This window comes from Mastomys coucha, unplaced genomic scaffold, assembly GCF_008632895.1.
Source record: "Mastomys coucha isolate ucsf_1 unplaced genomic scaffold, UCSF_Mcou_1 pScaffold12, whole genome shotgun sequence".
Classification (NCBI taxonomy): domain Eukaryota; kingdom Metazoa; phylum Chordata; class Mammalia; order Rodentia; family Muridae; genus Mastomys; species Mastomys coucha.
This window is the reverse complement of record NW_022196894.1, coordinates 12,443,100-12,458,354: the sequence shown is the minus strand read 5'-3', so window position 1 is coordinate 12,458,354 and position 15,255 is coordinate 12,443,100. Positions and strand designations below refer to the sequence as shown.

Here is a 15,255-nt window from a genome sequence, read left to right as displayed (position 1 = left end):
ACTCAGAAATCCGCCTGCCTCTGCCTCCCAAGTGCTGGGATTATAGGTGTGCACCACCACCGCCTGGCAAGATTTATTTTTCCTTTTATTCATTTGTGTGTGTGTGTGTGTGTGTGTGTGTGTGGCAGACAGACTACAAGTTTACGGGTGCCTAGAGGGGTAAAGAGGTCATGCTAGATCCCCTGGAGGGAAGCTACAGGTGGTGGTGAGCTACCTAAAATGGGTGCTAGCCATATGTAGGTTTGTTGAGGTGGAGTTTTATTTTGTAATGCAGGCTTGTCTTGGACTCATCATCTTCCTACCTGAGCTTCTCAAAAGTTGTTATCACAAATAGCACCACACCTGACTAAAAACATTATTTTAACACACTAACCATATAAATCACTTTTTGAATACTCTTTTGATAACATATTCTACATATTGGATTACATTCAACAAAAAAGCACCTATGACACATAATCATCACAAAGAAACCTATTTCCCTTTCTCCCTTGAAGATGGGCTATTGTCCCGAGCATGCAAAGAGCTGGTATTAGAACGAGGCTAAGTTATTGATAGGCTCTGCTAACCTGCTCTCCAACAGTCAGCTTTTCCAGTGTAAGATCCAATTTTTCCACAATTTTCAAAATTGATCTTATAAATTCATCATAGAGTAAATGATTCAGACTTTTAAGGGAGGACTTCACAAAAAGAAATGTTTCATCTCCTAAAATAAAATCCTGTAAATAAAGAAGAATGTAAAGAGTTCAAAAATCTTAGACTAAAAATGTTATAAGCATTAAAATGTGTACTTTCACAGGTATGTGTTTACTGCAGTATAATGGAACTGATAGATAAACTGTGACTAATTTGCCTGGAGGTTTAAAGCTTTAAACTTAATATATCTTTTGAAATTATTATGACATTTTCATCATGCAGTATGATTTAATATTCTATACGTGGACATGGATGAGAGGATACCGGTCAAGTATGTCAGAGCATTGAGGTCACGTATCTATATATAAACAAACATTAGTGTAATGAAGTTTGTTTTCTCTCTCAGTCTCTCCTTTCTCCCTGCATCTCAGTTACTGAGGACTAAATCCTCAGTAAGAGAGGATTGAGTAAGGGCCTCTTACATCCTAAGCAAGCAAGGTCCCACCAAGTCCCACCACAGCCCCGATACAGTCTTCTTTTGACAGGATCTCATATAGTTCAAGTTGGCTTCCACCTCAGAGCCACCACCAACCACATCCCAAATGCTGAGCTTATTTTACATCCAAGCTGTACGTTACTACTACACCCATCCATTTGATATACTATTTAAAGCCAATTTTAAAAAAATTAAAAAAACAAAAAACTAAGAACGTATAGCTTTTGATAGGACAGAAGAAATCACTTGTTGTGAAAAAAAATTTTTTTTTTTTTGGTTTTTCAAGACAGGGTTTCTCTGTGTAGCCCTGGCTATCCTGGAACTCACTCTGTAGACCAGGCTGGTCTCGAACTCAGAAATCCACCTGCCTCTGCTTACCAAGTGCTAGGATTACAGCATGCGCTACCACTGCCTGGTGTGAAAAATTTCTTATCCTAGACTATTAATGTTTTGTTGAGGTACATATTAAAATACTAGCCACCAGAAACTAAAAAATTATCCTCTAGCAACATATTACATAAGAGGCATTATTTTAATACAAGTGATATAATTAATAAATACATCTTAACACCCCCCCAGAATTATTAAACAAACTAGATTAATCTACCCAGCAAACAGACAGAGGTGGGTGTAGCACAGTGGAAGAATGTGTTTAGCATATTCAAGCAGGAGATAATGGGTAGAGGAGCACAGAGAGGAAGGAAAAGACAGAGAGAGAAATAGGCAAAGCAGAGGAAGGACAGAAGTGAGGAAAGAGAGAAGGACCTTCACCTTATAGGAGGAGGAGTATTAAAAGTTAACTTGCTTTTGCAATGCTGAAGAACAAACCCAGGATTCTGTGTGCACGTTACACAAATGCTCTCCCACTGCATGACATCATTAACCCTCATCTTACTTATTATGCTTTTACTTTCAACTGCTTTGACTTACACTATTTTAAGTATACTTTAAAAGAGCTTGTAGCCTGGCAGTGGTGGCACATGCATTTAATCCCAGTACTTGGGACACAGATCTCTGTGAGTTCTAGGTATGTTCTATAAAACAAGTTCCAGGACAGCCAAGGCTTCACAAAAATTGAAGTCTTGAGAAAAAGAAAAAAAAATAAAAAAATTAAAAAATTAAAGAAAATTCTGAAATAAATATCGGACACCTGTTCTTACTAGTATTTATGTCGACTTGACATAAGCTAGGATCATCTGGAAAGTTGGAATCTTAAGTGAGAATATACTTCAGAGGACTGGCCTGTAGGTAAGTCTCTGAGCTATTTCTTGATTGATAACTGATATGGTGAGAGAGCCCAGATAGCTGTGGGCAGTGCCACCTTTGGGCAAGTGGTCCTGGGTGAAAAAAAGAGAAGAAGCAAGCCATGAGGAACAAGTTAGTAAGCATCCTTAATGGCCTCTGCCTTGCTTTGGGTCTCCAGGTCCCTGTCCTGACTATGCTATGGAAATACAGAACAAAACAACCGCTTTTCTCCTCAAGTTGCTTTTGGTCATGGCGTTTTATCATGGAGACAGGAACACTGACTAAGACATCTCTAACTATGGAGTTGTTTTGTTTAGTTTTTTTCTGAGACATAGTGTCTTGTCTGCCTGGTTTTCGTTTGTATTTGTTTAATTGAGCCTCTTAATAAAGATGAGAAGTGGAGTACTTTTATAGCTTTCAAATTATACAATTTGATTGGCGTTGGAAGCAAGAGTATCAGGAGGCCAAGCTGGTTCGTAGTTACATACAGCTTTCATGCTAGCCTAAGCTACACGAGGCCCTGTTCCAAAAAATAAAAAACAAAGAGGTTAGAGAGATGGCTAAGTACATAAAGGCATTTGCCCCAAGCCTTACAATCTGAGAGTAATCTCGGGAACTACTTGGTCAAAGGACAAAACTGGTCATAGAAGTTGTCCTCTGACTGCCACATGAATGTGTGGTAAGCTCCCCAAATATGGAAAGGTAATAAAAATATACATATTTAAAACTTTACCTCCATCTGGTCACAGCCTAGAAGCTGCTGGAAAAGCTCCACATAGTCTTTGTAGGTAGGTACTTTCCACCTGCCTGTTCTGACTTCCTCCGAGGCCCAGCGGTTCTCAGAGCTAGACTCAACATCCTGGAGAAGAAGACAACATGCCATTATTGACTGGTAGACACACAGGGTAGCTGATGTCTGAACATAATGACTTACAGAATTTTCTAAACTAAAACAGCAACCAATAAAAATTCTGCAATAAACTAAACAAAGTAAGACAACACAATAAAAGAAAACTGGAAAGGTAAGATGTTGTGGATGGCCCTGATGCTGTTTGTATTTTGGTGTTAAGCTTTACCTTTAAAGGAGGGGTTGTCTGGAGAGGAAAGAGTCAAGTACTCAGGTGACTTATTGGGAACCTTCCTCTAATGAATAAGGGAACCAATCACTGGGTGAGTGGGCGGGACTTCCGGGTTGGATAGGGGAAGAGAGGAAGCAAGAGCGCTATAGATTTAATGTGGATCACAAGATTAGGATTCTAGTTGATGCGCCCAATGATTGAGTTGCTATAGATTCTGAATTAAGTATGTGTGGTGTTTTCCTTCACCTGGTAGTTCGACTGGGTTCCAGAGAGAAAGGTACAGTGGCATAACATGGGTTTGCCAGATGTATACCATAAAAGGCCGTGGGAGTTTTGAAACAGGGATGGCGTGGTAGGAACCTGCCAGTGGGAACTTAGCAAGCTGGATGGAGAGATTTCGGAGCTCTGAGACAGAAAGTCTCCACGAGATGAGAACAGGCAGGCCATTGCCCACTAGTGCCTGGCTGGTCAGCCTGCAAGTGCCATGCTGACAATAGCGTGGGTTCTATTTTAATATTTCCTGCGACAGTAAGACAGTGACTGTAGCCAATGAGAATTTATAACCCACCTACCTACCAAACCCAGTACAAATCATCCCTCTTCTCATGTGATCCAAACTCTCATTCCACTCATGGACTGAGAGTTCTGCTAATTTCTATACATTTATATCTTCTCCTAGACTGTAAAGATTCTTTGTAAAGATGTAGGTATGAGGAACAGCAAGATGCCTCAGCAGGTACCCGCACATGCTACCAAGCCTGATGATTTGAGTTCAGTTCTTGGAGCCCACATGGTGGGAGAAGAGAACTAAATCTTAAACATTGCCTTTCAACCGCCACAAGCTCACTACAGCATGCGCACACACAAACACACATATACAACTAAAAGAAAAATTTTAAGTATATGCAACATCATTTTATTCCTTAGAAGTATATTTATCCAATAGAGGCTGGTATTTATACATGAATCTTCAAAATGTAAGGCATGGGTGAGCTGGACTTGGCTGTCAGAGGCTTGACTGGTATGCATAAGAGCCTGGGTTCAATCTCCAGCAGTACATAAATGTGGTGCACTGATGTACACCTGTGATCCTAGCATTTATAAAGTACAGGCAGCAATACTAGAAGTTCAAAGTGATCTTTGGCACCATCAAGTTCAAAGGTAACATGCAACGTATAAGAACATGTCTTAAGAAAAGGGGTGGTGGTGGCTGAACTAAGAAAGGCTTTTTTATATATTTACTGTTAAAACATTGTTTTTAACATCCAGTGATGAGAGCAGCTTTTGAAACTTTAGAATCAGAATTTACCTTCTGAAGGACCACTGCTTTAGAACATATTCTAATCAAACCTTGATGCACTAAAAATGAAGAAAACAAAATAACAATGAAGGAAACATTAAGACGCACAACCACTCAATAAAAACAACAATCATTATTTTGCCTCTTAATTTCTATGTGAAATTTGTTAATTATCTTTAGTTTTAAATTCTGAACTAATGAGAGTCAGAAACTAAACTAAAGTTGGTATAGTAACACACATCTATAATCTCAGCATTTGGAAAGTAGAGGCTGGACAATTGTGGAGCTCAAAGTCAGCCTAGGCTACCTAGTGATACTCTGTCTAAAGTAAAATAAAATAAAATAAAATAAAAATAGACTCAGAAACCAAAGATGTTTAAAGAAAAAGGATTTTTTGGTTGAAAAGGAAAAGAAAAGCCAAAAGCCTATAACTCAGGGACATAATTCTGTGGAAGAATCTAGTATAATCACCTCGTTAAACAGACATCATAAAACTGCCTTCTAACTAGTTATGCTTGTCTAGGGCCACACCACTCTGAATGTACTCCATCTTGTCTAAATTTTTAAGCTTAGAAGAATCTCTCTGCAGTGGGCACCAGTTAATGCAGGTACTCATAACCAGTCAAGATGTTGATAATTAATGACTATTAAATGCTCAGCCTTGGGCTGGTGAGATGGCTTAGCACGTCAGAGCACACTGCTCTTCCAAAGGTCCTGAGTTCAGATCCCAGCAACCACACGGTGGCTCACAACAACCCGTAATGAGATCTGACGCCCTCTTCTGGTGTGTCTGAAGACAGCTACAGTGTACTTATTTGCCAGGCGGTGGTGGCACATGCCTTTAATCCCAGCACTTGGGAGGCAGAAGCAGGCGGACTTCTGAGTTCGAGGCCAGCCTGGTCTACAGAGTGAGATCCGGGACAGCCAGGGCTACACAGAGAAACCCTGTCTCAAAAACAAAAAAAAAAAAAAAAGTGCTCAGCCTTAAATGAGATACCTATATCCCCACCAACACCCCGAGGCTCAAGGAATATCTTGGAAGAAGAGAGAGATGAATGTTAAGGGCCAGAGGATGAGGAGGAATGCTATGAAATGCTGTCTTCTAGACATGACGTGGCCACTGTATCTACAAACTCACTGTACCTATCTGCACAAAATCAAGTCCACAGGCAGCAGCAATAGGACTCAGTGGGATATTATCAATGAGAAAGAGAACACGGAGGGGTTAGTGGGAGGAAGAAATTGAGGGTTCGTACATGGAGTAGGAGGAAGGAGTCAGGCACTATGGTAATTTGTTTGAGAATGGCACCCATGGGCTCATTTATACGTTTGAAATGCTTGGTACTTCTGTTCATGAAACTGTTTGGCAAGGATGAGGAGGTGTGGCTTTGTGGAAGAAGTGTCACTGAGAGTGAACTTTGTTTGAGATTACAAAAACTCTGGCCTCTTGTCTCTCTCTCTGATTCAACTTGCAGATCAGATGTGAGCTCTCAGGTACTGCTGCAGCACCATGGTCTGCCTATCTGGTGCCATGTTCCCTGTCACGATGATCATGGACTAACTAAATTCCCTGGTTTTTTGTTTTTTGTTTTAGCAAGCCCCAATTAATACTTAATTAAGTAGTCTTAGTTATATTGTCTTTTCACACCTATAGAACATTAACTAAGACATGAGTACATATAATCCAGATATGTTGTTTACATTTTTTAAATTTTCAAAAAGAAAATAAAAGATTCTATGTAAAGAAGTAGTAGGTACCATTGACTCCAAAGTATAAAAAAAAAAAAAAGATTTTGATTCATCAAAATGAAAAGTTCTCTAAAAGGTAATATACGCACAAAGAATTAAGGAACCAGATTTTTTTTAAATATATCAAGTAGCATGTTAAATGTTTAGCACTTACCACATTAAGAATGAAAATAAAGAGCAAGCTTACCCACTGCGCTAATGCAATTCCAATGAACTGGTCCTTTCTCTGCTAAGGCTAGGAAAACTTTTACTAATGCTTTACAACACGTCGACTGCATTTTGGGACTATACTGAGGGAAGCTGTCTATCTGGACCACCATGAGATGTTCCAGTACTGGGGTATACACCTCCGGAACCTACCAAAAATGGAGAAAAACTCAAAATTAGAACAGGGAATAAATATAATAATTTAATATAATATGTGATATATATTATAATGACATAAATAATATTTTTATATAAATAGAAGAAATAGTAAATAGTATATATAAAAAGTAAATAGTAAAATATAAATAGAAGAAATAGTACATATATATGTATTTACGCTCTAATTTATTATAATTGAAGTAGTCACAAATAAATATAAATTGTGACTTGTTAACTCGTCTTAACAATCGTAGCTGCCAGAATCAAACTGAGTGGTATTTACAGCACACCTCTAAGTAGCTATCTGAATCTTTAAGACTCCAACTTCCTAAATTGTATGTTGTGATCCAAATAAACTATGGAGATCACAAGATATATCAGAATAGTAAAGCATTTCCAAACACCCAGATGGCAAGGTAATTTTTAAAAATCAAAAATGTAAAGAACACGAGGTATGGGGCTGATGAGATGTCTCAAAGTTTAAGAGCATTTGTCTCTTCCAGGGTGAGGTCTATTCCTAGCTCCCAAATGGTAGCCCACACTGTCTATAACTATGGGTCCAAGTGATCCAATGCCTTCTTCTGGCCTTTGAAAGGCCAGGCACACATATGGTGCTCAGACACCCATTCTGGCCAAACACCCATACACAAAATAGTTAACAAATAAGAAATGAAGAAGCCGAGCAATTGTCAGAATTGCTTGCCTACTGTGTCACATGACTTGACCACACCCTAGCTTCTGAACACATACTCTGCCTCATGTCATGTAGTGCCTATATGTACTGCTTGAAACACTTTAATTTAAATTCAAAACTGCCTTATGAATTAGTCTTTTTATTTGACATGCTGTTTTTTTCCTCTTATAAAAAAAACAATGACTAATAACAAACAAATTGGTATTTTTCTATCATTCCTTAGCACGTAAGTATTAAATTACTATGTCTTTGAATTATACTGTATTAGAATGTTTGACTTTAAAGGCTACTGTCGAGGCTGCTTAGAGGAACGGCTAGGCAGTTAGAAGCACCTATTGCCCTAACAGAGGATTTGGTTCCCAGAGCCCACAGCTCACAGTGTTACCATGGTGTCACTCTAGTTCCAGGGGCCTCCCTGGACTTCAGATACACATAAGGTGCATATTCATATATGTAGGCAAAACACTTGTATGACTAAGAAATAAAATAAATAAAATCTGTTTAAAAAGAAAAGCAACAAAACTTCTGGCTTTTCTGACTTAAGTTCCATAAAAAAAAAAAATCATTAAATGAATAATGGCTTGGGATTAGGACAATATTTCCAGTTCTGAAATGGCCCTAAATATACTCCTGTCAGTTTGTGCTAAACATTTATGCCAAGAAGCATTCTCAGCTTTGCTGGTTGTAAAGTCATTTATCAATTCTGATACTGTACATCCTATAGTAGCAAATAGTAAACCAGGATTTAAATCTTTATGTAAAAGTAAACAAGTAATCCATCTCATTAATATGTAAATTTCTCTTATTCTTTAATAAATGGTAAAATTATACAGCAACCAAAGAATTGTTTTAAAATAAATTTAATTATTCTTTATTATTAGAAAACATTTGGGCTGGTGAGATGGCTCAGCGGTTAAGAGCACCGAATGCTCTGCCAGAGGTCATTTAGTTCAAATCCCAGCAACCACATGGTAGCTCACAACCACCTATAATGAGAAATAAGAACCTATGGGCCAGAACGAGTGGGGAACAGAGCTAAGGGGGCTGGAACAAGAGGGAGAAAGAGAAGGAGAAAAAAAATGAAAAAGAAAATGTTTGATTTGTACAGCTATTTAATATACTTATATACCCAGGGCTGTATAAAAATTTCCCTGGTTAAAATTAAAAAAAAAAAAAAAAAAAAAAAAAAAAAAAATCGCTGGGTGGTGGTGGTGGTGATCCCAGCACTTGGGAGGCAGAGGCAGGCGGATTTCTGAGTTGGACGCCAGCCTGGTCTATATAGTGAGTTCCAGGGGTACCTACACTGAATGTACTCCATATCACTCAAAATTCCTTGTGGAGTGTTCTGTCCTTCCACAGAAGAGAAGGCTCAGAACAGGGGAGGTTTCAAGTGTCTATCAAAACCTCCTTACCTTCCTCACCCTTTTTCCCAGTGCCTACTTAGGCTTTCTTTGAGCCAGGCAGTTGGGATGTTGCAGGCTTAGAATCGTGACATGCCAAACCTGGCAAAACTGAAAACTAAGAACCCCCTAGTTCTTGCTACCTACCCCAGACCTACAGTCCGGGTCAGTTACAATCCCTGAGGGGCCTGGCTCCTTTACTGTCTCATCTCAAAGCTTCTGTGTTCCTTTTTAGACTCTGAGATAACATGGGACCAGAAGTGAAGAGTAACCTTTACAGGTCCAGCAGACTGTTAGACTAGCAAACACAACTTTCATTAGCACCCGTCCTTTGGGATTTTTACTACCTATTGTCAAAAGAAATATTAGTGAGTTTTGGATAGACAATAGGCAATGCTGCTCATTTCAAGAGTTTACGGTTATCATGGTGCTTGTTACACACTTGTTGCTAAACTTTTTTGTTTCAAAAACTTAAATTAGTATCTGCAAGCCAAATTTCTGGTGAATTATCCATTTTATAGTTATTAAGGAGCTCCACAACTGAGAATTCTGTGCTTTTTATTAATTAAAAACAAATGTTAGGGGGCTGGAGAGATGGCTCAGGAGTTAAGAGCACTGACTGCTCTTCCAAAGGTCCTGAGTTCAAATCCCAGCAACCACATGGTGGCTTACAACCATCTGTAATGATATCTGATGCCCTTTTCTGGTGTGTCTGAAGACAGATTAAGTACTTACAACCATGCTCAGTGCAACCATTTCACTTACTGTGTCAAGGTAAAGCAAGACACTTGCAATAGACTGAAGGAAACTTGGCATCTGGTAAACATGATCCTCAGTAGCATCTGTTTGGGTGAGGAACATCTGCTTACAGCGCTGAATGAGCTCCACATACATGAAGTCAACGTCTTTTGCATTTATAACCTTGCAAGGCTTTGGGAAAGGCAAAACAGAAACCAGAATCTTATCAGCATCCAAACAAAGGTATTTAACATGTCATTTTAAGACGTGGCTATAGCTGGTGAGATGGCTCAGCGGGGAAGAGCACTGACTGCTCTTCGGAAGGTCATGAGTTCAAATCCCAGCAACCACATGGTGGCTCACAACCACCCGTAATGAGATCTGATGCCCTCTTCTGGTGCGTCTGACAGCTACAGTGTACATACATATAATAAATAAATAAAATCTAAAAAAAAAAAAAAAAAGACGTGGCTATAAACCACTGGACATTATTAACGTAAGCTGTTTACTTGTTATCTTCCTGTATGTAACATATTATATCTTATAATTTTCATATATAATACATACATATATATATATATCCTATATATATATATCCTAAATAGTTAGCCATACACATTGTTAACTCTGTTCTAGGCTGTTTAAAGGACAGTTCTCACTATGCACTGGCCCTGTAAAGCTAATCACTAAAACACATACTACGTATTTTGTCCCTGGATTAGAGTTTCAAACAGAAACAAATGGAGATGGTGGTGGAGTGGGGTGCATAAGGCTTAGACTAACTTTGAATTTAGGCTGTCCCTCAACTTATAGCAATTTAGCTTCCTGAAGCCTGGATTATAAGTAGGAATACAGCTAGTCTTAAATATGTTGCCTTTCTGTCCTAAGATATTTTGTCTAAAACTTTAAGTGAACACAACTATAGTTATAACTATCTTAGTTATAACTTAGTTATACTATCTATATACAGTTTTATAGTTTTTAATGAGAGGGACTGTAGAGTACAAAGGAAAAGAGGATGCTTCTAACCTTCAGAATCAAATTTATATGGGTTTCGTTTGCTTGGAGGTGTTTGTATTTCTTGGTTAACTATGTCCTAAGTGTGTTTAGATGGCCTAAGCTGGACCTAAAGCACTATGCAGCCCAGAATGGCCACAAACTCTTAATCCTCCTGTCTCTATTTTCTGCACTGGAATTACAGACATGTATCAGGTAAGAACTATGTCATTTTACAATCAATTCAGGGTAGCTTTTGAGAGACTAGCTAACTTATCTTAGTCTCTTTTTTTCCATGTATAAAACAGAATAATAATAATAGTTCATCTTCTAGGTGAACTATGAGGAATCTAAGACAATGCATGTATGCTAGTACATAGTAATCACTGAAAATTGAACTGTTAATAGAATACCAATAATAGATTTCTGTAAATAACCATAAAATACAGTAAATGAATGAATCATACTCCTGCAAATAGTCCATATCCGCGAATAGCAATGGCTAACTCCTTGTTGTTCGAGTCTGTATTTCTGATGATTCCATAGAACTGCTCCATAAAGTACTTCAGCTTGCTCTTATGCAACTCTGCATCTTCTGCCACAGTAAATGAAATCTGTAATTGCACATTTACTCCTTAGAAACATTTAATAGAAAAATAAAAGAACTTAAATATGACTATCAATATACTATTTGATTGCTTTTTCTCAGAACTCTCTGCTTCAATGTACTTAATTAACATGCGTCCAGAAAAGGCAGCTTCCCAACTAAGGATATACTGTTAGATGATGCATTCTTCTTCAAACAAGATTGCGGGATGGGGGCGGGGAGGAATGGACGGGAAGAGGGTAAAAGAGACCAGGAAAACAGAGACGATCAGAAAAGGGCACATCACATTTAAATTTTTCTTAGCTACATTTGTTGTTTGTTTGTAGGGAATATATAGTATAGTGTGTGAGTGTGTGTGCGTATGTGTGTGTGTGTGTGTGTGTGTGTGTGTGTTTTTATACAGGCAAGAAGACAAACTATGAAAGTCTCACCATGTGGGTCCCAGATATTTAACTCAGTCATCAGGCTTAATGGCAAGTGTCTTTACTCATTAAGCCATCAGCCCAATTTCAGGTATTTTTGAGGTCCAGCTACAAGGGATATCATTAAAACTATGTGCAAGAAGAGAAGAGAGATACTTGAGATCACTGTTGCCTTACTACTGCCTCAGGATTTCTACTGCTGTGATAAACATCAGGATCGAAAACAATTTAGGGAGGAGTTTGTTTAAGCTAACAGTTCCACATCACATTCCATCACTAAAGGAAGGGTAAGACTCGAATGGGACAGTACCCTGGAGGCAGGAAGCAAAGCAGAAGCCATAGAAGAGTGCTGCTCACTGGCTTGCTTGCCTGGCTTGCTCAATTTCTTTTCTTATAAACCCCAGATCACCTGCCTAAGGGGTGGCACTGCCCACAATGGGCTGGGCTTTCTTACATCAATTATCAATCACAAAAATGCTGAATAGACTTGCCTAACAGGCCAACCGTATGGAGGCATTTTCTCAATTACAATTCCTTCTTCCCAGATTAGCCTAGTTTGTGTCAAGTTAACATAAAGACTAGCTAGCATAACTACCACACAAACAGCAAACATTCTACGTTCAAGAACATTAAAGTTCAAAACAGCATTCTTACTGTTAACACAAATTCTACTCAAGTATAGAAAACAATCTAGGTAATTATCAAAGGCAGAGTGGAAATATCACTTATAATTTACCAGTATATTTCCTAGTTATTCCCAAAGCATTGTATCTGAGCATGTCCTTCGTGGCTCTTTACTCCCATTAATTTTGAAAATGTGGAATTAACATACATAGTGAGTGCTTCAAAAACTTTTGTTTCACAAAGCATGTTATGAACATGTTTCCCAAGAAGTAAGTAATTAAGTCAGCCAAGGTGGCTCACTCAATAGAGAGCTTGACCTAAGAGGACTGCCAAGAGTTCAAGGCCTGGATTACACACTGAGTCTCACAACATCCTGTGCTACTGAGTAAGAGTTTATTTCAAAAACAAAACAACCAAAAACAAATTAGATAATATCTACTTAGTTACTGAAAATATTTTCATCTTACTGTAAACTACTGAATCACTTAAACTTGAACTAATTTAGTATTGAATCCTGTAGTTTTCATGCACTTATATCCAATTATCTTCTTATAATAGCAAAAGTTAAAAAATAATTATTTCACAAAGGACAATTTATAACATCATGGTACACGATGACACATTATGCTACTGTTAAAATTTAATCAAGTAAATCCCAATATATTATTAGGGAAACTTCAACACTGTGAAAAATCTTGAAGCTACAAAAATTACAAATAGTACTTCTTTCCCCGCTACCCCCGAGACAGGGTTTCTCTGTGTAGCCCTGAAACTCACTCTATAGACCAGGCTGGCCTCGAACTCAGAAATCCACCTGCCTCTGCCTCCCAAGTGCTAGGATTAAAGGCATGCACCACCACCGCCCAGCCAAAAAGTACTTCTTTATGTAAAAATATTAAAGGGGGAGGGAAGAGAGAAAAAGAAAATAGTCACTAAAATGGAAAATGATTGTTTTCTTGGTTGTAAGATACCAGATTTGAACAGTCTTCTTTGCAATTATGGTTGGTTGACTGGTTTCTTTTGTTTAGTGTTTTGTTTTTTGTTTTTTTGCTTTTGTATGTGTGTGTATGGTGGTGGTGGTTTCTCTGTGCAGCTCTGGCCATCCTGGAACTCACTCCATAGACCAGGCTGGACTAAAACTCAAGAGATCCACCTGCCTTTGCCTCCCCCGGTGCTGGGATTAAAGGTGTGTGTCACTAGTCTGGCTATTGTTTTGTTTTGATTAGTTCAGGCTGACTGGCCTGCAACAATACTTTCTTGGGCTGGGATGACAAGCAAGAACTACAGCACCTAGCTTTCTTTGTACACACATACATGTGCATGTAACGCACGCACATACACATACACACATACACACACACACATTTAAATTTGTACTCACATTTAAATTATATGTAACAAACCTGCAATGTTTTTTCACAGGAACTTTATATAAAAATGAGTTTTTGGAAAAAGTTTTATCTCATAGGATAATTCTTAAATTCAAAATTATATATTCCATAGCTAAAATAATTATGAAAAAAAAAGAAAGTTGGCAGATATCTACTACCTAGCTTCAAGATTTGAAAGAAAAGAAATACTCATGGAGCAAATTAAGAGTCCAAAAAGAAAGAAATGTAAGTCAGGTAATTTTTGACAAAGTTTAAAAGAATAAAAAAAGAAAAAAAAAAAACCAGCATGTTTTCAATAAGTAGTACTAGAACCAAGAAACGAGAGTGGATTAGTTAGTATCAATATGTATTACAGACCTAAATATAAATGTGACAAGTATAAACTTCTTATAGAAAAAAAAAAGAAGAAGAAAATCTTAGGGCATGAAAAGGAGAAGCTAGAGCCAGGTATGGAGGCACACACCTTGAATTGAAGCACTTGGGAGGTAGAGGCAGGAGGATTTCTGATTTCAAGGCCAGCCTGGTCTACAGAGTGAGTTCCAGGACAGCCAGGGCTATACAAAGAAACCCTGTCTCAAAAAAAAAAAAAAAAAATTGAATTACTTCAGTAATTGGGCTTTTGCTTTTGAGAGCTCTTACAATTGAACTGTTTTGAGTGAATGCTGTACTATATATACATACACACACAAACACATGCACATACACACACATACATATAACATACACATACATGCACATACACACACACCAGTCTTCTTTTGTCCTTGGTACATATTTAACTTGGACAAACATTATTCTAATTAAGCCATAAGTATCAATACATAAACTTGTTTTAATTAAATTTTTTTCTACCAAAAACAAAAAACAAATCAAACAAACAAGAAAGAAAAGCCAGTTTAAAATTGTTAAATTGGACATCCATCATCAAAATTTAAAACTTCTACTTTGAAAGATGCTGTTAAAAAAAGAATTAAAAAAAAAAAGCAGGTAACAAGGGAAAATTATTCAGAACATTTTCAGAAAAGGGTTTTTATTCAGAATATGTAGAAAACTCTTAAAACTCATAAACAAGGTATGGTGGCATATACCTTTAATCCCAGTAATAAGGAGACAGAGGCAGATAGATCTCTGTGCCTTTGAACCCAATATAGTCTATCTACATAGTGTGTTCAATCCAGCTAGGGATACATAGTGAGACCTATCAACACAAAACAAACACACAAACAAGCTCTAATAAACAAAAAGACATACAAACAAAATTTTAATAGGGAAAAACTGAGAAAAAATACTTGGCAAAACAAGGTTTAAGAATGGCTAATCAGGGGGCTGGAGAGATGGCTCAGAGGTTAAGAGCACTGACTGCTCTTCCAGAGGTCCTGAGTTCAAATCCCAGCAACCGCATGATGGTTCACAACTATCCATAAGGAAGTCTGATGCCCTCTTCTGGAGTGTCTAAATACAGCTACAGTGTACTTACATATAATAAATAAATAAATCTTTAAAAAAAAAAAA

At 37.8% G+C, this 15,255-nt stretch overlaps 1 protein-coding gene across 1 annotated transcript in view; it reads right to left on the bottom strand.

Moving 5' to 3' along the window:
- Prkdc (protein kinase, DNA-activated, catalytic subunit) overlaps positions 1 to 15,255 on the bottom strand; it is a 204,043-nt gene that overhangs the window by 175,999 nt on the left and 12,789 nt on the right. Inside the window, exons 11-16 of the mRNA XM_031363186.1 lie at positions 11,167 to 11,313; positions 9,731 to 9,895; positions 6,693 to 6,861; positions 4,766 to 4,815; positions 3,111 to 3,236; positions 570 to 719 (exon numbers count right to left, since the gene is read on the bottom strand). Coding sequence (XP_031219046.1) covers positions 570 to 719; positions 3,111 to 3,236; positions 4,766 to 4,815; positions 6,693 to 6,861; positions 9,731 to 9,895; positions 11,167 to 11,313 — 807 coding nt within the window. The remainder of the gene's footprint in view (positions 1 to 569; positions 720 to 3,110; positions 3,237 to 4,765; positions 4,816 to 6,692; positions 6,862 to 9,730; positions 9,896 to 11,166; positions 11,314 to 15,255) is intronic.